General features: G+C 38.8%; 1 protein-coding gene and 3 non-coding genes across 4 annotated transcripts; 1 reads left to right on the top strand and 3 right to left on the bottom strand.

The window, feature by feature from the left end:
* Window positions 1-692: 692 nt before the first annotated feature.
* On the bottom strand, window positions 693-799 carry LOC112090081. The gene has a single exon (XR_002901440.1). It is a non-coding gene; the product is annotated as a small nucleolar RNA R71 (small nucleolar RNA).
* Window positions 800-7576: 6777 nt separating this feature from the next.
* On the bottom strand, window positions 7577-7682 carry LOC112090029. The gene has a single exon (XR_002901388.1). It is a non-coding gene; the product is annotated as a small nucleolar RNA R71 (small nucleolar RNA).
* A 15362-nt stretch (window positions 7683-23044) lies between these two features.
* Window positions 23045-23150, bottom strand: LOC112090042. Its single transcript, XR_002901401.1, has one exon. It is a non-coding gene; the product is annotated as a small nucleolar RNA R71 (small nucleolar RNA).
* Window positions 23084-24548, top strand: LOC112089738. Its single transcript, XM_024160490.1, has 3 exons — window positions 23084-23170; window positions 23266-24375; window positions 24543-24548. The coding sequence occupies exons 1-3, from the start codon at window positions 23084-23086 to the stop codon at window positions 24546-24548; spliced, it is 1203 nt and encodes a 400-aa protein (XP_024016258.1).
* Window positions 24549-27276: the final 2728 nt, after the last annotated feature.

The following is a 27276-nucleotide window of genomic DNA, read 5'->3' as shown; positions in this document are numbered from 1 at the left end:
AGTTTTTGAGATCAAGTTTAGTTTGTTTTACTGATTCCTTTTCAAGTTCTGTCTTTGTTTTCAGGTGTATGATCACAAGAGGTCAACTTAGAAGACAAAGAGAAAGAGCTGCTCAATTAGAGAGATTGGGAATGGATCAGCAAGTTGGGATTGAGCACCAGGCTCAAGAAGCTTCTCACGGTCAAGGAGCTGGTATTGGAGCTAATGGGAACAGGAATCAGGATCAGGTCCATCAGGGACAGGGTCAGGGTAATCAGGACCAAGACCGGCCTGAGGTTAACCAACCACAACCCCACCCAAACCCACCCTGGCGTCAAGAGCCTCCACTGGTCTATGTAGGAGATAATGACCGAGCCAATACACACCACTACAGGACCGGCATTCAAGCTCCTCCAGTTCAGAACACCAATTTTGAAGTGAAAGCCTCTATGCTCAACATGGTGCAGAACTTTAAGTTTTATGGTCTGCCAAATGAGGATCCTTTGGAGCATTTGGATCACTTTGATAGAGTTTGTGATCTCACTAAGATCAATGGTGTCTCCAAAGACAGTTTCAAGCTCAGGTTGTTCCCATTCAGTTTAGGAGACAAGGCACACCAATGGGAGAAGATCCTACCTAGAGGTTCAATACAGACTTGGGAACAATGCAAGTTAGCATTCTTGTCTAAGTTCTTCTCCACTGCTAGAACCGCCAAGCTAAGGAGCACAATTTCAAGCTTCACTGAGCATTCTAATGAGACTTTTGGAGAAGCTTGGGACAGGTTTAGGAGCTATACAACTCAGTGCCCACATCATGGCTTTTCAGAAGCCTCTCTCCTTAGCACTTTGTATAGAGGAGCAGTTCCCAAGATCAGAACTCAGCTGGACACAGCATCAAATGGGAATTTCTTGGCAAAATAAATCACTGCAGCTATGGAACTTGTTGAGAACCTAGCCATGAGCCAAGACACTTATGGGGAAGACTATGACCGATGCTATAGAGGAGAAGGTTCTAGTAAACAACAAGAGCTGGAAAAGACTCTTGAGGAGTTGAAAGTTAAGTTTGCAAAGCTGGTAATGGTCACTCAGCAACCTATAAACTATGTGGCTGAAGAGAAGAGTTGCTTTACCAATATCAATGAAGCTGGTCTTGCTCAAGAGGAGTTACACTTCATTGGGAACCATAATAAGTTTCAGGGGTAGCCTCCTCAAGGCTTTGTTAACAAGAATCAGTACCAAGGTCAACAATCTTGTCAGCCACAAGCGGTTCAGACACAAGGGAACAGCTTCACAAACCAAGTCAGCTTTCAGCAACAAAGGCCTCTACCTCTTGGATTCGGTCAGCCACAGTTTCAGCAAGGTTTCATGCCACAACAAGGTCCTGATATCGGTATTGTTCTCCAACAGCTCTTAAAAGGACAACAAAAGCTTGATTCCAAGTGTCTTGACCTGACTTCTAAGATGGAGACACTAGGCTCTGAACTTAAGATTCTCAGAAAGATTAAGGGCATCTGCACTTCAGAAACTCAGGTCTCTCTTCCTGGTAAAGCTGTTCAAAACCCCAAAGATTATTGCAATGCCATCTACTCAAGTGATGATCACTCAGCTGCTGTTCAAGAGATTGAATACCTTCTTTATGGTCAAGTCTCTGATGGGTCCAATCCTAATAAAGAGGAAGAAGACGCCATTATAGAGGACTTTATGAGATTGTTACCTGATCTCAATGAGGACATTGCAAAAGAAAGTGGAGGGGCAGCCTGTTCAGTTTGTTATTTGCAACATTGGAATGATTTTGTTGAGCAATGGAACAATTCAGGGGATGCTGAAGCAAAGGACCAGCCGGGTTCTCAAGTACAGCCAAGGGATGATGTCTCCAGCCTAGATTCACCAAGTGTGAAGCCTACATCACTCCCAAAGCTGGGTAATCCAGGGAAATTTACAATCTCTTGTACCCTTGGGAAGTTCAGAGTTGAGAATGCCTTGTGTGATTCAGGCTCAAGTGTAAATGTGATGTCTCTTAGCATGATGGAGAGACTTGGGATCAAGAACTTAAAGGAGTATCCTTCTTCCATCACTTTTGGCGATTCTTACTCAAAGAAACCTCATGGGCTGATGATAGAGAACTATCCTTTGAAGGTTGGTGAGTGCATAGTTCCAACTGATTTCATAGTCATGAAGATGAAAAAGACAAAGGAACTTCCACTTTTGCCTGGGACTTCATTCCTTAACACAACTGGTGCAAGGATTGACTTTGATACTCAAAGAGTAGTGCTTACAAAGGTGGATACGGACGTCTCTTACACTGTAAAGCCTCCCCTAGCCGAATTTTGTGGATCAGCTGCTCAAGAGATACAGGAGCCAAAGGTGTTTGAGATGAAATATGTGGGAAGTGTTGGAGTATTAGGAGGATATAAATCCCTTTCAGCTGTGGAGAAAGTAGAACAAGCCCACATGAACTATGGTCATAAGGATGAGAATGGAGAGCCTTTGATAAGATTAGAGGATATCTTCCTCACATGGTCTCCTACATTAAGTGAGCTAAAGATAATCAACAACAAAGGTGAAAGTTCAGCATCAAAAGAAAAGAGCCTTGAACTTGAATCTCCTTCTCAAGACTTTACTCTTACTCCTTGGAAAGATTCTGATGGATCCACAAGATACAACCTGGATTGCAATGGGAAATCAGGGTTATTTGCTGAACTCAGAACAGGTCTCACAAAAACGATCTTTGACAAGGATCCTGATGGTATTCAAGCGCTGATGCAAAAGGGTCTCAAGGTGGAAGCTTAATGAACAAGGGTCTAAGGGCACTCAAAGGAAACAAGCCTCGACATTCATGCTCAAGACAATTGAAGTGCTCAAGAGCATTAGTGCTCATCCTCACCCAACCTAAGAAAGGTTTTGCAAAGTCAAACTTAGTGACTTTAAACAAAGTGCTCTTGGGAGACATCCCAAGCTTATCCTTGTATATAGTCTTTTTAATCTTTTCTTTTGTGTTTTCAGAACGTTTTGATGGGTTTGCTAAGTGATCACAGGTTCTAGAAAGTGTTCTTGCTCAATGGTTTGAAGGAACAAGTGCAGAGAGGAGCTTAAAGGTGGCGGCCTTATGATTCAAAGGAGCAGTGAACCTGAGACCTCGGACAAGCACCTCGAGATGATCATTAGCGAGGTCTCATGTTTGATCTTCACAGAACAAAGTGCTGTGAGAAGCCTTGGAGAGCCAAAGCCGAGGTGTTCTTGAGCTAATACCGAGGTGCCCTTGCCACTTACACAGAAACTTGTCCACCTCGGTATAGAAGCCTCGGCATGGCTAGGCAGAGGGGTCCCTGAACGAGCATGAACAAAAAGGGACGCTTGAGAGACTTGAGTCAAAGCAGAGGGTTCCAAACACCAGCATTCTCCTCCATGTCCAATGCCTCCATTCCATCATGAACAAGTCTGGTAACTCTCCAAACTCTTTGTACATATGCATCTAATCTTAATTTTGATTTTGCATTTTTCTTGCTTTTGCCTTTCACTTCTCTCTTATGCTTTTATAACACATGGGACTGTGTTATTTAAGTGTGGGGGAGGAGTTTAGTGTCTACTAATCATGTTTTCTCTGTTCTTATTTTATCTTTTGCATTTTGAGTCTCATGTAGTTGCATTTAAGTGCATATAAAAATCAGAAAATTTTCACAAAAAAATGTTCATTCTAGTTGCATTCACATTTTTTAGGATCAAGTCTAGTTGCATCATATAGGTTGCATCTTTCAGGGAGTAATGATAGGTTTTCTAGAGAGTACATCACTTTGAGAACTTGAACTGAATATGCTTCTGAATCCTATTCTGTGCTTGCAAAGTCTGAAACGATCTGAATCTGAAGCAAGTTTGAATTACACTCAACTCTAATTAAGTGATAATCTTGAACTTGACTTGAAAATATCTTTTGGTGCATTTTTTGAATAAACTTGTGGATTCCGACATACATACTTGAGCTAGAACAATTGTTTTTACCGCCCTTTTTCCTTAGTTCAAGTAGCTGAATCCGCATCATGGATCAGTTCCCTTACCTTGAACCCATCCTTCTTTTAAGCCAATGTTTGTGTGTGAATTGAAAGGCCACCTTGGATCAAACTTAGCAGAAAGTGTTAGGTTTAGAGCGACAAGGGCAGGTCTCATTGAGTGCTGTGTTCCAACATCGAGGAACTGAGAGTGTTGGCGAGGAATAAGTGTGGGGGAAAAGACTTGTTGGTGAGTGGAAAAAGGAGAGATGAGTGTAAAAGAGAAAGTGGAAATAGCTAGGGGAATGAAAGAAAAAGAAATCAGTCTTGGAGTTTTGAGTTAAAGAAAGTGAGCTCTGGTGTCTTGAAAAGAAAGAGTCTAGCCTCTAAGTAAAAGGAAAAGAAAAGAAGCCAAAGAGCTCAAATGTTTTGAAAAGAAAGAAAAAGAGGCTAGAGGTTGCAAAAGAAAAAGAGCTGTGTAAAGTTTGAACTCCAAGACTTGAGAGTGAAAATGAAAAGTAAGTCCCCTAGTGAGAGGAAAATGAGTGTGAAAAGTGAGGTTCTTGAGAAAGTGAGCAAGTGAGAAAGCTTTGAGTAGAGTGTGGGGTGTGATGAGTGTTTGCCCTTGTATGCAACCTCGACAGGTTGAATGCGAGGGACCCTGAGTTTCCACTGGGCAAAGAAAACTGGGTCGACTGATATATTCATAAATTGCATCATTTAGTGTACATATCCGAAAGATACGGCCACCGGAAGATGAACATGTCTCGCACTCATTCCGGAGAAATCCGATATGCCTCAAAGATGTCGTTACTGGGAAGCCTTCCCCTCCGATTTGGTTTACAGGGTATTCATTAAAGTTAGATAAGATTGAATCACGGATCCATAGCAGGTAAAATCGTTGTATTTGGAGTTGTGATCAGATAGTTAAGCTCACCGGAAGACGCACCTGTCTCCCCACCGTTTTAGACCGACCCGATGAGCTCCAAAGATTGCGAGGGACAATGCACTTCCAGACCGATTCAGTTTACAAGGCCTTCATCAAGATTAAAGAAAATTTAGTCTTCTTTTCAGAACTTTTATTATCATTCAATTTGGAGCTATGAGCAAGAAGATAACGTTTCCGGAACGGACACATGTCTAGAAGCCGATTTGGACCCGTGCAATGCACGTTAAAGATCAACCCTCCAGGAACCCTTACATCCCTCTGAAGCACTTGCACTCTTCATCAATATTCTAGATAATTGAGATAAATTCCCACTGGAGTTTGAATCAAGCTATTTGGACCAGTATTCCAGGAGTTATAATGCATCAAATGCGGAGTGGTCCTAGAAAAATGAGAAATGATGCGACATGGGTGTGTGCGACTTGATTTACTCGTACCCATGAATATTCATGCTCTGGAAACAAGTTTCAACTTTAGAAATGAGTGTAAGGAGACTCTGAGCAAGGTAGAGACTTCCAGAATCAAATTTGACGAAGTCCACAATGCTGTGCGAGATAGGCCTGCGAGTTGGACATGAAGTGGAACCATGTAGCACATGTGTTTGCAAACTACACCGACTTGGGCGTGCAACTTGGGCAAGGAAGTGACCATCTCGCACATACACATTCTGGAGTGTGCGACCTGGGCTTGCGAGTGGAGAAGGAGCTGAACTGAGCCGCACAAGAACATTGAAGATGAAGTGCTAGATGGATGTGCGGCTGAGAAAGGAGTTGACCATCTAGGAGTCTTGAGCGCCTTTTGGTGCGAGATGGGTGTGCGGGTCAGCCATGGACGTGACCATCTCGCACACCAGCCACCAGAACCAACTGAGCCGGGTCAGTACCCAGTTTGTCCTGGGTTGACCCGGTCCAAGACCCTTAGTATAAATAGTTTTTGGGAGAAAAACCCTAGATCTTACCTTTTTATCTTTCATTCTCTCGTTAGTTTCTTTTCCCCTTTTGGTAAAAACAAGTTTGTTAAGAGATATCTGAAGTATTTAATCAATCTAAAGCTGTTTTTTATCATCTCATCTTCTTATATTTGCTTCTAATCATAATTAACACCATCTCTTGCAAAAGATTAGGTGTGTTAATCATGATTAGTGAGTAGAGTTCTTTATAGTCTTTGGGCATGGTAGATTAGGTGATTTTGATGTTAAATCTTTGATGTCTAGGTCTTAATCCATAGTTTCCTTTCTTGTTTAGTGTTCTTAATGCTTGATTAGGCTAGAAATAGTTAATCAAAGGTCTTAGGGAAATTCATGAACACAAGGTGTTTGATGAAATTCCCCAAAGAACTAAGCAAGAGATTTCATGATTAGCGTATGAGAATGGAAATCTAATGTGATTAACTAGTTAATGGAACTTGTTTATAATGCTTTTGATTGCTAATTTCACTAATGAGAGTTAGTTCTTGAATTTGATAATTAACAAAGTGATTAGTGCCTTGAGAGAGGATTAGTCAAAGATAGAGTTCTCGACTTAAGGATGAGCACTTTTGTGAGTTTGTAGACATCATGGGTTATCATTAAACATCCCCTAATCAATTACCTTGCCCAAAGACTTGCTTTTTATTGGTTGATATTTGAATTTTCGTCATTGACTTTTGTTGACTTTTTATGTTGACTTTTGTTGACTTTTAAGTTGACTTTTGTTGACCTCTTCTATTTTTGCTTTTTGCTTTTTTTTTTTTTTCTTGTTAACCTTGGTTGAGTTTGTGATTGCTGATTTTAATCATTTGTTCAGTAGTTAATCAAACCAAAACCCCTGATTTGCTTAGCCTAAGTAATTTCTTGTATTCTTGGTGTGTTAATCTTAATCCCTTTGGATTGATACCTTAATATTGCAATGACATGAACATATTAAGGAATTGATTTAGAAAAAATTCCTTTATCAATTTGGCGCCGTTGCCGGGGATTTAGCATTAGCCATTAGGATTTAGATTCTACTTGAGACTAAGCTTTTTATTTTTACCTTGTTTCCTCATCTTTGGTTGAGATGATGAACTTATTTTTATTTATTGTTACTAACTTGTTTTCCGTAGTTCTCTTATGCTTTCAAAGGTACCAAAACAAGAAGAAGAGAAGTGAGAAGACAAGAGCATATGAGGTGTTGGAGGTGAACCATAAAAATGGTATTCAAGAGGATCCACAGCCTCAAGAGGTGGCTAATCATGGGAGCATAATTAATCTCCGAGCTCTAAAACCTCAAGAATTGCCACTACATCAAGAATTGGCTTCAAGTCTAACCCAAGCTCCAAAGAAAAGCAAACAATTGGAAGCTATGACACTCCTTGTTGTCATGGAAAAAGGTATGGAATCCACCCTCCTCCAATTGAAGCTGAGGCCTATGAGATCAAAGCAAGCTTGGTTAGGTTGATTCAAGACTCTAAGTTCTTGGGGTTAGGAATGGAGAACCCATATGATCATTTGGACTCCTTTGAGAGGTTGTGTGACACATTTAGAAGTGGAGGAGTGCCCCAAGACAGTATCAAGCTCATCTTGTTCCCATTTTCACTTGGGGAAAAGGCAAGCAAATGGGAAAGAGCATTACCATCGCACTTGGTCAATTCTTGGGATGACTGCAAGATGATCTTCCTTCAAAGGTTTTACCCTATACAAAGAACTGTTCAAGCTAGGAAAGACATCTTGTGCTTCAAACAAGGAACCCATGAGACCTTTGATGAAGCATGGGAGAGACTTAAAGGATACACTAGAGAATGTCCTCATCATGGGTTCAAACAAGAAGCTATCCTTAGTATCTTCTACTGGGGAGATGATATAGAGAATAAATGGACATTGGATGTAGCTAGCAATGGGCGTTTTGAAAATCTTACCATAGAACAAGGAGAGCTACATGTTGAGAATTTGGCCAAGAGTAATGAAAGATACAAGGAGCTTGATATTGAAGCTTGTAAAGATGGTCAAGGTGAGGTGGAGCTTTGTTTTCAGCAAGAGTTTGTTCCACAAGGGCAAGTTGCTTCAAAGCCTCAAGAAATGGAGTTGAACAGCATGTTCCAACAACTTCTCAAGGGACAAGATGAAATCACCAGAAGAGTGAAGAGTTCTTACAATGATCTCCAAAACAAAATAGAGAGTTTAACCTCTCAAGTGAATCACATGGAGATCAAAGATCATGAAGCTGCTATAAATGAGATAAAACGTCTGCTCTATAGTCCACAACAAGACATTGCTCTTAAAGGTCTTTCTTCACAAGACAATGAGGACATTGAGCAACTCAGTAGGGAGGTGACCCTTGAAACTGAAGTTTTTGATATAAAAGACGTCCATGGAGCTTCTAGAGACAAGGTTCAGATTGTTGCTGAAGAGAAGGCCAAGCAAAAGCTCAAGAAAGAAGAAAAATCTATTGAGCCTCCAGCCTATGTGCCTCCAAGTCTCTGTGATGAGTTTCAACACTTTGAGATGAAGTATGTGGGGAATTGTGGAATGAAAGAGAAGGATCAGCCTCTTAGAGCTTGTGAGAAAAAGAAAGAACGCCAAAGAAAGCTTGATCTTGAGTTCATTGATGATGAGAAGTTCTTTAGTGATGATGAGGATTGCTTGAAACTTCAATCTTCTACACAAATGAGGAAAGAAGTTTCTTGCAAAGTGGTTCAAGAGAAAGGTGAAAGTCCTAAGTCTAAGATAAAGAAGCCTAAAGAAGCTCACTCTCCTACCATTTCCAAGAAGAAACCAAGCAAGACCAAGGAGGAAGAAACTTTTCTAGAGAAATCCTCCACTATCACTCTCATTCAATTTACTCATCAAGATGGAGTGATTGAGTATAAGGTCAAGTGTAGAGGAGGGCCTAAGCCATTTGCAAAGGTCAGAGCAGTTTTCACTCAAGAGCTGAAGGACAAAGGTGAAGATGGTATTGAGGAGCTCATGAGGAAAGTGGTGAGGCTTGAATTCAAAGAAAATCCAGGGAGTTTCTATACTCTCTCTCTCTCACACTAAGCAAAAGGTATGGAAAGTCAAACTTAGTGACTTAAAACAAAGTGCACTTGGGAGACATTCCCATGTCTATCATTGTATATGCTCTTTTTATTTGTTAAGTGTGTGCAAGGTTATTTGATGGTCTAAGGGTTGAGACGTGTTGGACAGAGACCAAGGACGTGCATCAGCTAGTCTATAGTGATGATTGATTGTCCATCCCCATCTCCAATTCCCAAAAAGGTAACACTCCAAACCTGTACATAGCATTCAAGCATCTAGTTTTTCATTTTCTTAGTTTATCTTTTTCATGTTTGCTTTTCCTTTTTCTCATGTTTTTTTTTCCTTTTTCTCATGTTTTTATAACACAGGGGACTGTGTTATTTAAGTGTGGGGGAGGGGTTTTGTGTTTACTAATCATGTTTTCTCTTGTTCTTATTTTTATTTGCATCTTGAGTCTACATCCAAGTGCATATAAAAACCATAAAAATTTAAAAATCTGAACCCTCGGAGAGCAGCCCACCACGACAGTCCACACCCTCCTGCTCAACATCAAATACCTTGTACTACTTGGGATCAGACCTCAGCGACTGAGGTAACGACTTCAACCCTTGTACATATGCATCTGTTTATATCATCATGCATTTATCTTGCTCTTTTTATACTTCTCTCACACGCTTTTATAACACAAGGGACTGTGTTATTTAAGTGTGGTGGAGGAGCTTTGTGTTTTCTGATCTTGTTTTCTTTGTTCTTATTTGAATTTTTGCATTTTGAGTCTCATATAGCTTAGTGCATATCAAAAACCAGAAAATTTTCACAAAAAAATGCTCATTCTAGTTTCATTTCACATTTTAAGATCGAGTCTAGTTGCATCATGTAGGATTGCATCAATGCAAGGAGTAATGATAGTTTTTTTCCTAGAGAGTAAATGACCTTGAGAACTTAAACTAAATATGCTTGTGAAACTCATTCTGTGCTTGCAAAGTCTGAAACGATTTGAGTCTGAGAAACAAGTGTGAATCAAAACTCAACTCTGATTAAGTGAGAACCTTCAACTTGACATCTAATTATCATGTTTGTGCATCTCATCGTGAATTCATGGGTACCACAAAACATATTTGAGCTTTCTTATTCCTTTTAATCATTCTCGCTAGCTCAAGTAGATGATCTCTCATCTTGAGACAGTTCCCTGCCTTAAGCCAAACCTTTCTTTGAAGCCTAAACACCCTTCTTGTGTGCATGATTTGTGAGGCCTTGTTTCTAGTAGACTTGGTAGAAAATGTTGGGTTTAGAGCGACAGAGATAGTGCTTCATGTAGACACTGGTCCAACATCAAGGACTAGTCTAGGTACCCGGTTTGTTCCAGGATGACCCGCGACACTTACCCTTCACTATAAATAGATTTTAGGACCAGAAACCTAATGATCTTTGATCTTATCTTATTTTCTGCCTGTCTTAGCCTAAGGAACTTGCCTCTTTTGTGAAACTTGAGTAATCTAATCGGATATCTCGTTTTCACGTTAGAATCTTGTTCTTGTTTATCTTCTTTTATTCTCCAGCATTAAACTCCTTATCATGACTAGCTACACGTCTTGCAAAGGACTGAGTGAGCTCGTTATGATCAGTGAGTAGTCATCTAAGCGGCTTTAGCTAGGTAGATTAGGGTGCTTTCATGATAGATTAGTGAGTTTAGGGGTATAGTCTTGCATGTTTAATTCTTTAACCGACGAGATCTCTAAGCTGGATCCAAGCACATCACTTGAGGTTCAGATCTGAGACATATCTCGCATCAAAAGTGTTCATAGAAATGTCTGAACCACTCGGTTAAAGGTTTAAGAGTCTTTCATCGCGAGAGTGATAGTTTGTTCTCTTAAATGACCTATTGAACTGGATCTTAAAGCTGACTGATTCATGCTTCTCAAAAGGGATTTTGGTATGAAAGAGGATCAGTTTAGATGTTTAATACTTTCATGAGAAGATTAACATACTTTAAGTTCATGTCAAATGAAACCGCTTGAAAATACTGATTCATTAACTTGCTAGTCTAGCTTGGAAGCACCCGAGTCTTGTATCCTGTCTAAAGCTTCTGCCTTTATCATATATTATCATCATCCGATCATTTGCTTGTTTATAGTTTGTCATTTGCATCTTCATCTAGTTTAAACTTCATCTTTTATCTCATTTTCATGTTTATTTGCTTGTTGAATAGATTAGATAAAACCCTTTACCTGTTCATCTTGACTTAAGATCACAAGTAACATAGACTAGTGCCTCACACACAAGTTTGGATTGATAACCCCTTGTACTACAAGACAGGGGATTGATAACCTTTACAAAGAGCCAGAAAGCTCTTAGTTATCAATTGAGGAGCTTTGTGTTTTCTGATCTTGTTTTCTTTGTTCTTATTTGACTTTTTTAATTTTGAGTCTCATATAGCTTAGCGCATATTAAAAACCAGAAAATTTTCACAAAAAAATGCTCATTCTAGTTGCATTTCGCATTTTAAGATCGAGTCTAGTTGCATCATGTAGGATTGCATCAATGCAAGGAGTAATGATAGTTTTTTTCCTAGAGAGTAAATGACCTTGAGAACTTGAACTAAATATGCTTGTGAAACTCATTCTGTGCTTGCAAAGTCTGAAACGATTTGAGTCTGAGAAACAAGTGTGAATCAAACTCAACTCTGATTATGTGAGAACCTTGAACTTGACATCTAATTATCATGTTTGTGCATATCATCGTGAATTCATTGGTACCACAAAACATATTTGAGCTTTCTTATCCCTTTTAATCACTCTCGCTAGCTCAAGTAGCTGATCTCTCATCTTGAGACAGTTCCCTGCCTTTAGCCAAACCTTTCTTTGAAGCCTAAACACCTTTCTTGTGTGCATGATTTGTGAGGCCTTGTTTCTAGTAGACTTGGTAGAAAGTGTTGGGTTTAGAGCGACAAAGATAGTGCTGCATGTAGACACTGGTTCAACATCAAGGGCTAGTCTAGGTATAGGTGAAAGTGAGAGCATCGATTTTGAGTGTGCGAGCTGAAAAGAAAGAAAAAAAAAAACTGAGTGATGAAAGTGGAAAGAACCGGATTGGCTAGGGGAATGAATGCTTAAATGGAAGAAAGTGAGTTTGTGCTGAAAAGAAAAGCTCATGTGTTGAAATGCAAAGAGCCTCATGAAAAGAAAAAGAAAAGATTCAAAAAGAGGCTTGGTTAAAGAAGAGGTTGTGTGTTAAAGAAAAGAAACTCACTGAGTGGTTGTTAAAGAAAGCATTCCCCTAAGAGATTAAATGAAGAGAGTAACGAACGTTGATTGAGTGTCGAAGGCAAAATGCCATTTGGGGTGAGTAGACTAGAGAAAGAGTCTTGAGAGGTTTAAAGTCGAGTGTGAAAAGCATTTTGGGTGTGGGGTAGATGCAGTTCTATCTTTGTATGCATCCGTTGCTTTTTACCCTTAGCATTTTACTAAAGTCCACTAATTTTTTTGAGTGATCCCCTTGCATGGAGTACCAGTTACTTGATTGAGATCGTTTTAATCTCAAAACCCAGTCCCAAGCCAAATGAATTCACTTGATTTGCATGAACATGATCCACCTGGTTACAAGCTTAACAAACGTGAAAGAGTTGAGAGAGAGGAGAACTTGTGGAGATTCCTTGTTTGAGTTGATATATATATCTGAGTATGGCTTTGCATTGCATATTTGAGCATGAACTTGAGTTCTCATTGTGATCACTTCTCTCTAAAAGGAAATATGAACTCCCATTGCATTACAACCTCTTTCTCTCATTCATTCTTTTTGCTTGAGGACAAGCAAAGGACAAGTGTGGGGGAGTTGACATATCTATATTTTGCATCATTTAGGCTGCATTTTAGAGTCCATATCATGTGTTTTCTCATGTATATTGAGTCTTTAGGCATCAAAATAGGCTTTAGGATTTGCATTAGGTCCCAAAGAGTTTTGCATGTTTTGAAGTCCTTATCAGGTGCTTTGGAAGCTATTTGGATCTCAAGAGGAGGATCAGGAGTGAAAACGGTGAAGAAGAGGTTCAAAAATGGTGAAAACCGCTTGGAGGAATTTCTCGGCGAAAACTCGTACCGGCTGGATCAGAACATCGGCCAAAATCGTTATCGGATGGTCGTTATCGGCTAAAAATTAGTATCGGGTGAAAATTTAATCGGGTGAAGTTTTATGCCGAGGCGAGAAGTTTTTACCGGCTAAAAAGCTTACCGCGGTACACGATTCTCGGACATTTTCCTTACCGCGGGAAGCTTTTATCGGCTAAATTCCATTTTCATCCGCGCGCCTCAAAGATCTCAAAGCCGGGAAACTTCCAGTCCGAATCAGCCGACGGGGTCTTCATCAAAGTTGGAAAAATCGAGCCAAGATCCCAGAACAGTTAGAATCACATAACTCGGACCTGTGAGAAGAGAGATATTGCCTCCAGAAGACACGCCTGTCTCGCATGCATCCGAAAGCCGATCAGATGAGTTTTAAAGATTACGTGGGACGAAGCCCTTCCGGCTCGAACCAGCTTACGGGGCCTTCATCAATATTCAAGGTCTGTGAATGCTCTTTCCGGAACGCCTGAGGTCGTTCAATTTGGAGTCGTGTGCCGAAAGGTATTGCCTCCGGAAGACGAGTTGGTCGATATGAGCCCAAAGGAGTTGTGATACGCGCTAAGTGTTTCTACAAACCTCGGCATCGTTACCTCGACATTGCTCAGGCCGAGGCTCATCTCCTGAATGCATTTTGGGCTAGACCTCGTACCAACCCCTCGGTACGTTGAGATCAAGGCATGCATGCAAGAGAAGTGAAGCTGAAAACGACTAAGTGTTGAACAATGCACCTCGGTATAAAGACCTCGGCGTTGCATGCCGGACTCCGTCTTCCTGAACCTCTCGACTACCAAGCTCCTCAGAATTACATGCGGAGGCCCCTTGTCACGAACCCAGAACCAAGGACAAAGTGACTTAGAGGGCACACGTGAAGATGGATTGAAGACTAGGGTTTATGCATGTTCTTGACGTGTTCTTTATAAGATCTTCATCTTGATCCTTGCTCACGTGCACCCCTCGGCATCAAGACCTTGGCTTCACTCTCTCACACACCGTGGTGCTCACCCGACGACCCAAGAAGAGCGTTCAGTACCCGGTTTGTTCCGGGATGACCCGCAACACTTACCGTTCACTATAAATAGATTTTAGGACCAGAAACCTAATGATCTTTGATCTTATCTTATTTTCTGCCTGTTTTAGCCTTAAGAACTTGCCTCTTTTGTGAAACTTGAGTAATCTAATCGGATATCTCGTTTTCACGTCAGAATCTTGTTCTTGTTTATCTTCTTTTATTCTCCAGCATTAAACTCCTTATCATGACTAGCTACACGTCTTGCAAAGGACTGAGTGAGCTCGTTATGATCAGTGAGTAGTCATCTAAGCTCTAGATAGGTAGATTAGGGTGCTTTCATGATAGATTAGTGAGTTTAGGGGTCTAGTCTTGCATGTTTCATTCTTTAACCGACAAGATCTCTAAGCTGGATCCAAGCACATCACTTGAGGTTCAGATCTGAGAAATATCTCGCATCAAAAGTGTTCGTAGAAATGTCTGAACCACTCGGTTAACGGTTTAAGAGTCTTTCATCGCGAGAGTGATAGTTTGTTCTCTTAAATGACCTGTTGAACTGGATCTTAAAGATGACTGATTCATGCTTCTCAAAAGGGATTTTGGTATGAAAGAGGATCCGTTTAGATGTTTAATACTTTCATGAGAAGATTAACATACTTTGAGTTCATGTCAAATGAAACCGCTTGATAATACTGATTCATTAACTTTCTAGTCTAGCTTGGAAGCACCTGAGTCTTTTATCCTGTCTAAAGCTTCTGCCTTTATCATATATTATCATCATCCGATCATTTGCTTGTTTATAGTTTGTCATTTGCATCTTCATCTTGTTTAAACTTCATCTTTTATCTCATTTTCATGTGTATTTGCTTGTTGAATAGATTAGATAAAACCCTTTACCTGTTCATCTTGACTTAAGATCACAAGTAACATAGACTAGTGCCTCACACACAAGTTTGGATTGATAACCCCTTGTACTACAAGACAGGGGATTGATAACCCTTCTAAGAGCCTCAAAACTCTTACTTATCAGTTGGAAAGATGGAAAAATATGTCAATAAATGCACTCGACTCCGCTGAGCTTGGATTCCGTTGAAATCGGAATTTTTAAAACGGAATTTGATACAGCAAACGAAAAAATGAAATCAGCGAGATGTTGGAAACACTGGGTATTTTGATAAATCGGTTATGGTCGATAGAGGTTAAACCAGTTAGAATTTAGGAAATACTGAATTGGAGGGCTTCTTGTCTTTTTCCCCAAGGAAAGATCGAAAGAAGTGCCACTTTAAATGGAAGTGCAAAAATGTGTAATTATAAAGACAACAACTATCATTTGGAGTAAATATTTCTATATATAATCTAATTGAACGAGTTGAAACCTGAAAATATTGATGTCTTGAAGTGTGGGACACACAATGACAAAGTTTTACACATGTTTCTGTTTTCAAATTTAAATCGGAGCTTCTACAATCCGTTCTCACATAGACCCTAGAAAAGAAGATCACATGTTAAGCCATCAAAGAAGTGTATCTGTACTGATTGATGTATGATTGTCTGTATATCCTTGATCAGATAAAAAAAAAAATCAATAAATGGGACCAGATTAGCTAGGCTATAGAAACTACAAATCTATGTAAACATTTGTCACATGATGTGTTCTTGGATAAATTGTAATAGAAACTTTGTTTATAGAGAGGTTTGACTATCAGAAGCTTGTATTTAGAGTAACCATTATATGCTGAATAATTTGAAATAAATTCAGTAGATTTTCATGAGTAAACTTTTTTGAAACCAAAACAAAAAAAAGCTTACAAAATAGTGTAATACACATGAATTTTTTATTGTGGTAATCATATTTTAAAATTTGAACAGTAACAACATTGACTTTAAATCATTCATCGAAGAATCCATCTTTATATTGACAATTGTGATGTAAATCTATCTTTTGTATGCCGATGGAACATGCCGTCGGTCAAGAACCATCTATCTCTGCTTGATCTCGACAATTATTTTGGTCAAAGTATATCATTTTTTTTCCTTATAGACTCTGTATTTGGTCTTAAATTTTTTACAAAATATGGTTTGATTTTTGATCGCATTTGGTAATCTCTTAGTATAATTATGATTTTTTTCTTCAGTATTTAATCTTTGATAAAAAAAGTTGGTTAGATATGCCAAAAAAGAAAAAGACACCACAGTTCCATGCTATAAAACGATTCAACAATAGCTAAAACTATCTCAGATAACATCATCTTCAACATCTTTATCTGTAATAATATTCTCGACAAGTAAAATAATGGAGACAACATCAATGAAATTTTCTTTCGTTGTCTTCTTAGCCGTTACATTCGGTAAAAGTCATATTTCGTAAGTATGAAAAAAATTATATATGCAAGTTTATATTTCTAACAACATATATATTGGTTTGACTTGGTTTGCAGTGATTAGTGTCGTAACAGTTACATATGTTGAAGCAAAACGTTTATTTTCTGTACAAGCTCCTTAGCTTATGTTGGATGATGAAGCTAATTCACCACATGCTATATTGTGAAAGTCTTGCATCGGTAGTTACAGAACTGGAGATAAGTGGATTAGCCTTTACCATTTAAATACTACTTTACAAATTCTGCAACTACCGTTGTGGGACTTTCACAATACTCCCTCTCACACTCAAGCCAATCAGGATTGAGGCGTGGAAACTTGTGGGAACAAACATCCACGGGGAGGCCTTTAATCGGAGAGAAACCCAAAGATCGGTGACTCTGATACCTAAGAAATTCAGTAGTATGATCAAAGTGTATAAAATCTCTATGATCTCTCTCATGTTCAACATATTTGTCTCTGCGGTGACCAAATATTATATCCTCGAACCTTTGAATTTCGTTTGGAAAGCTGATATGTCCGATTCAGATTCCTAATAACATTCATCATAAGAAGTTCTTTGAACTTCACCAGATACTCCTTCACATCATCTTCCCCCCTGCAAGAAATGATCCGGTCCACAATGGTCCACTCAGGAGGAATGGCCACAAAGTCTTCTCTCTTGTAACTCACAGACCCCATTTTAGACTGAAATTTCTTCACCCTCCTTTTTTAAACAAGGGATGGATTTGTAAGCCTTTTAAAATTCTTCCTCCGTCACCCAAGAGCAGTGCAGGTACGATAAGCCCTTCTACTTCAACAGATATTGCTTGACAAACACTGGCGTTGGTACTACATTATCGGAATTATGATCAATAGATGTCGTAGGACGCATTTCATAGTTCAGAATCTTTTCCATTTCGATAAGAGGACTAACTGGTTCTCTTTCAGCTATGTAGTGATTTTGATTCCGAAACCGAAGATGACTTTGTTCCTAACAAGGATCTAATTACTGAAGGGGTTGATGTGATAGCCAAAAAAGAACCCGTTAGTCCTCTTATCAAAATGGAAAATATTCTGAACTGTGAAATGTGTCCTATGACATCTACTGAGGGACTGCTATGACATCTACTGATCTGGATTCCGATAATGTGGTACCAACGCCATTGTTTGTCAAGCAGTATTTGTTGAAGTGGAAGGGCATATTGTACCTGCACTGCTCTTGAGTGTCGGAGGAGGACTTCAAAAGGGCGTACGAATCCATCCCTCATTTAAAACCAAGGGTGAAAAAGTTTCATTTTAAAATGGAGTCAGTGAGTTACAAGGGAGAAGACTTTGTGGCCATTCCTCCTGACTGGACCACTGTGGACCAGATCATTTATTGCCAGGGAGAAGACGATGGGAAGGAGTATCTGGTGAAGTTTGAAGAACTTTCTTATGATGAAAGCTATTGGGAATCTGAATCGGAGATCTCTGCCATCCAAAACGAAATTCAAAAGTTCGAGGATATAAATTCTGGTCATTGCAGAGACAAATATGTTGATCATGACAAAGATCATAGAGATCTCATTCACTTCAATCAAACTCCTGAATTTCTTACAGGCTCATTGCATCCGTACCAGCTTGAAGGGTTTAACTTTCTGTGGTTTTCTTGGTCAAATCGAACTCATGTAATTCTTGCCGATGAGGTAAGACTTTCAAAATAGGCAGTAAAACCACAAGCTTTTATATGTGGTCCAAAGTGTCATGTGATTTGTACGAGTCGTTGTTTTTGTATATGTTAATTTTGTGTTTGGCTTCGTTAAATCAAATCAATGGCCTTGCTTGACGTTGGCTTATATGGGTTTTATACTCATTTTACAGTTTTAAAAGACATATTTTTGCCAAACACATTTTTCTTTCTTCAATTATTGTTAACGTCTTAAAATCCAAACTTTTTGGTTTTGGTCCTGCATTCTAAAAGCTACGTGGAAGTAACTTTTACAAAAAATCTTACAAAAATAAATATATTAAATATTTTTATCTATTTTTTTCCAGAATTATTCAAATAACTTTGTAGATTTATATCTATATAATTACAAACTAAATTTAATTGATTAAATCTTTTTTTTCTGCTTTCTTTTGAGATCCACTTCTTAAATTGTTTTTTTAATTTTTTTTAATATAAAAGTTTGCAGTTAGTTTCTACAGTTTATATTATTAAACAATTTTTTTTATATTTTAAGTAAAAGCAAAATTTTTTTACATTTAAAAGTCTACAATAAAAGCCAAGAGTAACAGCTCTTACCAAACAGGCACAACAAGATATGTGATCACTAATAATAAAATGTATTTGATATTTGTCTTGAGAATTATATAAGGCATACTGATGATTATTGAGTTTTTCTTTAAGGTTGGAAAGATGGAAAAATATGTCAATAAATGCACTCGACTCCGCTGAGCTTGGATTCCGTTGAAATCGGAATTGTTAAAACGGAATTCGATACAGCTGACGAAAAAATGAAATCGGTGAGATGTTGGAAACACTGGGTATTTTGATAAATCGGTTATGGTCGATAGAAGTTAAACCGGTTAGAATTTAGGAAATACTGCATTGGAGATCTTCTTATCTTTTCCCCAAGGAAAGATCAAAAGAAGTGCCACTTTAAATTGAAGTGCAAAAATGTGTAATTATAAAGACAACAAGTGTCATTTGGAGTAAATATTTTTATATATAATTTAATTGAATGAGTTGAAACCTGAAAACATTGATGTCTTGAAGTGTGGGACATACAATGACAAAGTCTTACACATGTTTCTGTTTTCACATTTAAACCAGAGCTTCTACAGTCTGTTCTCACATTGACCCTAGAAAAGAAGATCACATGTTAAGGCCATCAAAGAAGTGTATCTGTATTGATTGATGTATGATTATCTGTATCTCCTTGATCAGATAAAAAAAAATAATCAATACATGGGACAAGATTAGCTAGGCTATAGAAACTACAAATCTATAAAAACATTTGTCACATGATGTGTTCTTGGATAGATTATAATAGAAACTTTGTTACATAGAGGTTTGGCTATAAGAAGCTTGTATTTAGAGTAACCATTATATGCTAAATAATTTGAAATAATTTCAGTAGATTTTCTTGAGTAAACTTTTTTGAAACCAAAAAAAAGAAGCAAAATCCAACTTGCAAAATAGTGTAATACACATGAATTTTTTATTGTGGTAATCATATTTTAAAATTTGAACAGTAACAACATTGACTTTAAATCATTCATCGAAGAATCCATCTTTATATCGATAATTGTGATGTAAATCTATCTTTTGTATGCCGATGGAACATGCTGTCGGTCAAAATCCATCTATCTCTGCTTGATCTCCACAATTATTTTGGTCAAAGTATATCATATTTTCCTTTTAGATTCCGGATTTGGTCTTACATTTTTTTTACAAAATATGGTTTGATTTTGATCGCATTTGGTAATCTCTTAATATAATTATGATTTTCTTCGTCTGTGTTTAATTTTTGACCAAAAAATTGGTTAGATATGCCAAAAAAGAAAAAGACACCATTGGTCCATGATATAAAACGGTTCAACAATAGCTAAAACTATCTCAGATAACATCATCTTCAACATATTTTTCTGTAATAATATTGTCGACAAGTAAAATAATGGAGACAACATGAATGAAGTTTGCTTTCGTTGTCTTCTTAGCCGTTACATTCGGTAAAAGTCATATTTCGTAAGTATGAAAAAAAATTATATATGCAAGTTTATATTTCTAACAACATATATATTGGTTTGACTTGGTTTGCAGTGATTAGTGTCGTAACAGTTACATATGTTGAAGCAAAACGTTTATTTTCTGTACAAGATCCTTAGCTTATGTTGGATGATGAAGCTAATTGATATATTCATAAATTGCATCATTTAGTGCACATATTTAAGTCCAAATCATGTCTCATTTGCATACATTTTAGGTCTTTAGGCATTGTTACTTTAGAGATTGCATTAGGTCCAAGAGAGTTTTGCATGGTTTGGAAGTGTTAAACAGGTGCTTATGGAGTTTATTTGGAGTGGAGAATGTGATTCAGATGAAGAAATTGACTTGAAATGATCAAAAATGGTGAAAAATGGGCATTACGGAGCTTCTCAGCAAAATGCTGTACTCTGATGGTCGAATATTCTCGACCAAAATCCTTCCTGCGGGTAGATCTCTCGGCCAAAAACACGTACTAGCGGTTAAGTTTCTCGGCCAAAAATCTCGGGTGCAGATACATCTTAGAAATCACGTTACCAGAAGGTCTTGCCGTCCGATTCAGCTGTCGCGGTCTTCATGAAAGTTGTTGAGTCAAAAACCCAGAACAGTTCGAATCAGGGCATTTGGAGCACTGAGCTGAAAGATATGGCCACCGGAAGACGAACATGTCTCGCACTCATTCCGGAGAAATCCGATACGCCTCAAAGACGCCGTTACTGGGAAGCCTTCCCTTCCGATTTGGTTTACAGGGTCTTCATCAAAGTTGGATTATATTGAATCCAGGATCTATAGCAGATGGAATCATTGGATTTGGAGTTAGGATCAGATATTTAAGCTCACCGGAAGACGCACCTGTCTCGCCACCGTTTTAGACCGACCCGATGAGCTCCAAAGATTGCGAGGGACGATGCACTTCCAGACCGATTCAGTTTACAGGGCTTTCATAACGATTCACGATATTTGAGTCCTATTTCCAGAGCGTTTGAGATCATTAAATTTGGAGCTATGAGCAAGAAGATAACGTTTTCGGAATGGACACATGTGTAGAAGCCTCTTTCTGATCGTGTCAATGTACTGCAAAGATGAGCCCTCCGGGAAATCTTACACTTCCCAAGCGCCGATAGTTTCTTCACCAACGTTTGAGATATTTGAGTGCTCTTTCCATTAATGTTGGAATCATGCCATTTGGATCCATATCCTGGAAGTTACGCTCTCCTGAATGCGAAGTGGTCCGAGTGTAACTTAGGCATGCGAGATAGCCTAGCAGAGAACTGAACCGCAGAAAGATTCGCGGTTTACACCGACTTGGGCCTGCGACTTGGGACTAAAGATGACCAAATCGCACAAATATTCTCTCCAGAATGCGTCCTGGTTGTGCGAGTTGAAGAGAAGGAACCCTGAACAGCACAAACACTCGCTGTTTACTTCTAGATAGGCATGCGGTTGAGGCTGAAGGATTTAAGGCTCACAAGGCTGTTTCTATGACTGTGCGACTTGGGCCAGCGACTTGGGAAGCACCTGACCATGTCGCACACTTGAGACATGACCCATTTGAAGCCGGGTCAGTACCCAGTTTGTCCTAGGCTGACCCAGTTCATAATACTTAGTATACATATTTTTTGGGAGAAAAACCCTAGACACCTTATCTTTTATCTTCCATGCTCTCTTAGTTTTCTTTCCTTTTGAGTGTTAAAAACGAGTTTGTTAAGAGATACCTGAAGGATTTCACTAATGAGAGTTAGTTCTTGAATTTGGTAATTAACAAAGTGATTAGTACCTTGAGAGAGGATTAGTCAAAAATAGAGTTCTAGACTAAAGGATGAGCACTTTTGTGAGTTTGTAGACATCATGGGTTATCATTACACATCCCCTAATCAATTACCTTGCCCAGAGACTTGCTTTTTATTGGTTGATATTTGAATTTTCGTCATTGACTTTTGTTGACTTTTGTTGACTTTTTATGTTGACTTTTGTTGACTTTTAAGTTGACTTCTGTTGACCTCTTCTATTTTTGCTTTTTTATTTATTGTTAATCTTGTTTGAGTTTTTGATTGCTTATTTTAATCATTTTTTCAGTAGTTAATCAAACCAAAACCCCTGATTTGCTTAGCTTAAGTAATTTCTTGTATTCTTGGTGTGTTAATCTAATGACATGAGCGTATTAAGGAATTGATTTAGAAAAAAAATTTCTTTATCAACTTGGCGCTGTTGCCAGGGATTTAGCATTAGCCATTAGGATTTAGATTCTACTTGAGACTAAGCTTTTATTTTTACCTTGTTTCCTCATCTTTGGTTGAAATGATGAACTTATTTTTATTCATTGTTACTAACTTGTTTTCCTTAGTTCTCTTATGCTTTCAAAGGTACCAAAAAAAGAAGAAGAGAAGTGAGAAGACAAGAGCATATGAGGTGTTGGAGGTGAACCATCAAAATGGTATTCAAGAAGATCCACAGCCTCAAGAGGTGGCTAATCATGGGAGCATAATTAATCTCCAAGCTCTAAAACCTCAAGAATTGCCACTACATCAAGAATTGGCTTCAAGTCTAACCCAAGCTCCAAAGAAAAAGCCAACAATTGGAAGCTATGACACTCCTTGTTGTCATGGAAAAAGGTATGGAATCCACCCTCCTCCAACTGAAGCTGAGACCTATGAGATCAAAGCAAGCTTCGTTAGGTTGATTCAAGACTCTAATTTCTTGGGGTTAGGAATGGAGAACCCATATGATCATTTGGACTCCTTTGAGAGGTTTTGTGACACATTTAGAACTGGAGGAGTGCCCCAAGACAGTATCAAGCTCATCTTGTTCCCATTTTCACTTGGGAATAGGCAAGCAAATGGGAAAGAGCATTACCATCTCACTTGGTCAATTCTTGGGATGACTGCAAGATGATCTTCCTTCAAAGGTTTTATACCATACAAAGAACTGTTCAACCTAGGAAAGACATCTTGAGCTTCAAACAAGGAACCCATGAGACCTTTGATGAAGCATGGGAGAGACTTAAAGGATACACTAGAGAATGTCATCATCATGGCTTCAAACAAGAAGCTATCCTTAGTATCTTCTACTGGGGAGTTGATATAGAGCATAAATGGACATTGGATGTAGCTAGCAATGGGCGTTTTGCAAATCTTACCATAGAACAAGGATAGCTACCTGTTGAGAATTTGGCCAAGAGTAATGAAAGATACAAGGAGCTTGATATTGAAGCTTGTAAAGATGGTCAAGGTGAGGTGGAGCTTTGTTTTCAGCAAGAGTTTGTTCCACAAGGGCAAGTTGCTTCAAAGCCTCAAGAAATGGAGTTGAACAGCATGTTCCAACAACTTCTCAAGGGACAAAATGAGATCACCAGAAGAGTGAAGAGTTCTTACAATGATCCCCACAAAAAAATAGAGAGTTTAACCTCTCAAGTGAAACACATGGAGATCAAAGATCATGAAGCTGCTATAAATGAGATAGAACGTCTGCTCTATAGTACACAACAAGACATTGCTCTTCGAGGTCTTTCTTCACAAGAAAATGAGGACATTGAGCAACTCAGTAGGGAGGTGACCCTTGAAACTGAAGTTTTTGCTATAAAAGACGTCCATAGAGCTTCTAGAGACAAGGTTCAGATTGTTGCTGAAGAGAAGGCCAAGCAAAAGCTCAAGAAGGAAGAAAAGTCTATTGAGCCGCCAGCCTACGTGCCTCCAAGTCTCTGTGATGAGTTTCAACACTTTGAGATGAAGTATGTGGGGAATTGTGGAATGAAAGAGAAGGATCAGCCTCTTAGAGGTTGTGAGAAAAAGAAAGAACGCCAAAGAAAGCTTGATCTTGAGTTCATTGATGGTGAGAAGTTCTTTAGTGATGATGAGGATTGCTTGAAACTTCAATCTTCTACACAAATGAGGAAAGAAGTTTCTTGCAAAGTGGTTCAAGAGAAAGGTGAAAGTCCTAATTCTAAGATAAAGAAGCCTAAAGAAGCTCACTCTCCTACCATTTCCAAGAAGAAACCAAGCAAGACCAAGGAGGAAGAAACTTTGCCAGACAAATCCTCCACTACCACTCTCATTCCATTGACTCATCAAGATGGAGTGATTGAGTATAAGGTCAAGTGTAGAGGAGGGTCTAAGCCATTTGCAAAGGTCAGAGCAGTTCTCACTCAAGAGCTGAAGGACAAAGGTGAAGATGGTATTGAGGAACTCATGAGGAAAGTGGTGAGGCTTGAATTCAAAGAAAATCCAGGGAGTTCTCTACTCTCTCTCTCTCTCACTAAGCAAAAGGTATGGAAAGTCAAACTTAGTGACTTAAAACAAAGTGCACTTGGGAGACATTCCCATGTCTATTATTGTATATACTCTTTTTTATTTGATATCCAATTTTAATTCTATGTTTTGGGAGCCTTTTGATCTTTTTGTTAAGTGTTTACAAGGTTATTTGATTGTCTAAGGGTTGAGACGTGTTGGACAGAGACCAAGGACGTGCATCAGCTAGTCTATGGTGATGATTGAGTGTCCATCCCCATCTCCAATTCCCTAAAAGGTAACACTCCAAACCTGTACATAGCATTCAAGCATCTAGTTTTTCATTTTCTTAGTTTATCTTTTTCATGTTTGTTTTTCCTTTTTATCATGCTTTTATAACACAGGGGATTGTGTTATTTGAGTGTGGGGGAGGAGTTTCGTGTTTACTAATCATGTTTTCTCTTGTTCTTATTTTTATTTGCATCTTGAGTCTGCATCCAAGTGCATATAAAAACCATAAAAATTAAAAAATCTGAAAATTTTTCACAAAAAAATGTTCATTTAGTTGCATTCACATTTTTAGGATTGAGTCTTGTTGCATAATCATGTAGGTTGCATCATTTTCATGGGAGTAATGATAGGTTTCTTTGAGAGAGAATCATCTTAAGAACTTGAATTCATAGCCCTAGTTATTAATTCTCTATTGCTTGCAAAACTGGTATGAAATCATGGGTGAACCATGCTTGGAACTGATGTCTCAATGCTTCTGTGTTAAGTTGGATCAAGTTGTGATTAACTCTAGGCTTGCTTAAGTGAAAACCATAATTTGACAATCCAATTATCATGTTTGAGCATATCATTGTGAACTCATGGGTACCACAAAATACTTGAGCTCTCTTATCCCTTTTTGCCACTCTTTGCTAGCTCAAATAGCTGTTCTCTCATCTTGAGACAGTTCCCTTGCCTTTAACCAAACCTTCTTTGAAGCCTGAAACACTATATTGAGAGATGTGAGGTCTTTCTGTGAATAAACTTGACAGAAAGTGTTGGGTTTAGGACGACAAGAGTAGAGTTTCCTGTAGATCTAGCTCTGCATCATGAGTCTAGAGTAGGCTAGGAAGAGATCTTGGGAAACACTGAGTGGAAAAGAGAGAGTTTGAGATGAGAACCAGGGGATGGAAAAGAAAATGAAACGGTTTGTGGTCTGTTGTTTAAAGAAAGAAAGCTCTTGTTTTTGGAAAAGTAAAGTCTAGCCTCTAAGTGAAAAGAAAAGAGAAGAAGCCAAAAAGGCTCAAGTGTTTAAAGTGAAAAGAAAAGAGGCTAGACAATGCTAAGTGAGAAGGAGCTAAGTGAAAAGGTTTAGACCCCAAAGCCTGAGTTTGAAAATGAAAAGATGAATCCCCTGGTGAGTAAAAGATTGAGAGTTAAGTGAGAAATGGGTTGAGAAGGCAATGAATGCCTTGAGAGAAGGGTAGCTTAGGTGTGTTCTTCATGGGTTTAGAGTTAAGGTGAAAGACCGACTTGGGGCATTGGGTAGATGGGATTCTATCAGCTGCCTTTTACCCTTAGCCTTCTGTTAAAGTTTATTCCTTCTTGAGTGATCCCTTGAGCTGCATTGAAACCCACAAGCATTGAATGAGATCATTTTAATCTCATAACCCTGTCCCAAACCAAATGAGTTCACATGATTTGCATGAGCATGATCCACATGATAGTTAAATGAATGTCAAAGGGCTGGAGTTAGGAATTCTTGTGAAAGTTGACACTTGATTTTGGTTCACTTGGTGATGAGCATAGCTAGGTTTTATGGGTACACCAGTTTGTATTGCAATTTAGAATTAGTAACTATGACCATGAGTTGAACTCTTTTGATGATTACTCTCTCTCTCTTTGAGAAATGTGAACTCCCAAGCATTCAACCTCACTCTCTTATTTGTTCTTTTTTCTTGAGGACAAGCAAAGGATAAGTGTGGGGGAGTGGATATATTCATAAATTGCATCATTTAGTGCACATATTTAAGTCCAAATCATGTCTCATTCGCATACATTTTAGGTCTTTAGGCATTGTTTTAGGACTTTAGAGATTGCATTAGGTCCAAGAGAGTTTTGCATGTTTGGAAGTGTTAAACAGGTGCTTATGGAGTTTATTTGGAGTGGAGAATGTGATTCAGATGAAGAAATTCACTTGAAATGATCAAAAATGGTGAAAAATGGGCATTATGGAGCTTCTCGGCAAAATGCTGTACTGATGGTCAAAGATTCTCGGCCAAAATCCTTTCTGCGGGTAGATCTCTCGGCCAAAAACACATACTAGCGGTTAAGTTTCTCGGCCAAAAACCTCGGGTGCAGATACATCTCAGAAATCACGTTACCGGAAGGTCTTGCCGTCCGATTTAGCTATCGGGGTCTTCGTGCAAGTTGAAGAAAATTCAGTCAAAAACCCAGAACAGTTCGAATCAGGGCATTTTGAGCACTGAGCTGAAAGATATGGCCACCGGAAGACGAACATGTCTCGCACTCATTCCGGAGAAATCCGATGCGCCTCAAAGACGTCGTTACTGGGAAGTCTTCCCCTCTGATTTGGTTTACAGGGTATTCATCAAAGTTGGATTATATTGAATCACGGATCTATAGCAGATGAAATCAATTGATTTGGAGTTGGGATCAGAGATTTAAGCTCACCGGAAGACGCACCTGTCTCGTCACCGTTTTAGACTGACCCGATGAGCTCCAAAGATCGCAAGGGACGATGCACTTCCAGACCGATTCAGTTTACAGGGCTTTCATGAAGATTCACTATATTTGAGTCCTCTTTCCAGAACGTTTGAGATCATTAAATTTGGAGCTATGAGCAAGAAGATAATGTTTCCGGAATGGACACATGTGTAGAAGCCTCTTTCTGATCGTGTCAATGTACTGCAAAGATGAGCCCTCCGGGAA

Source organism: Eutrema salsugineum, unplaced genomic scaffold, assembly GCF_000478725.1.
Source record: "Eutrema salsugineum unplaced genomic scaffold, Eutsalg1_0 scaffold_11, whole genome shotgun sequence".
NCBI classification, from domain to species: domain Eukaryota; kingdom Viridiplantae; phylum Streptophyta; class Magnoliopsida; order Brassicales; family Brassicaceae; genus Eutrema; species Eutrema salsugineum.
This window is presented reverse-complemented; position numbering and strand designations above follow the sequence as displayed.

Bases quoted from the DNA above. Each gene is read 5' to 3' on its own strand.
- LOC112089738 (XM_024160490.1), top strand. From the start codon at position 23,084: ATGAGACCTTTGATGAAGCATGGGAGAGACTTAAAGGATACACTAGAG. The intron at 23,171-23,265 runs GTATCTTCTACT...GAACAAGGATAG, and splicing joins CAAACAAGAAGCTATCCTTA to CTACCTGTTGAGAATTTGGC.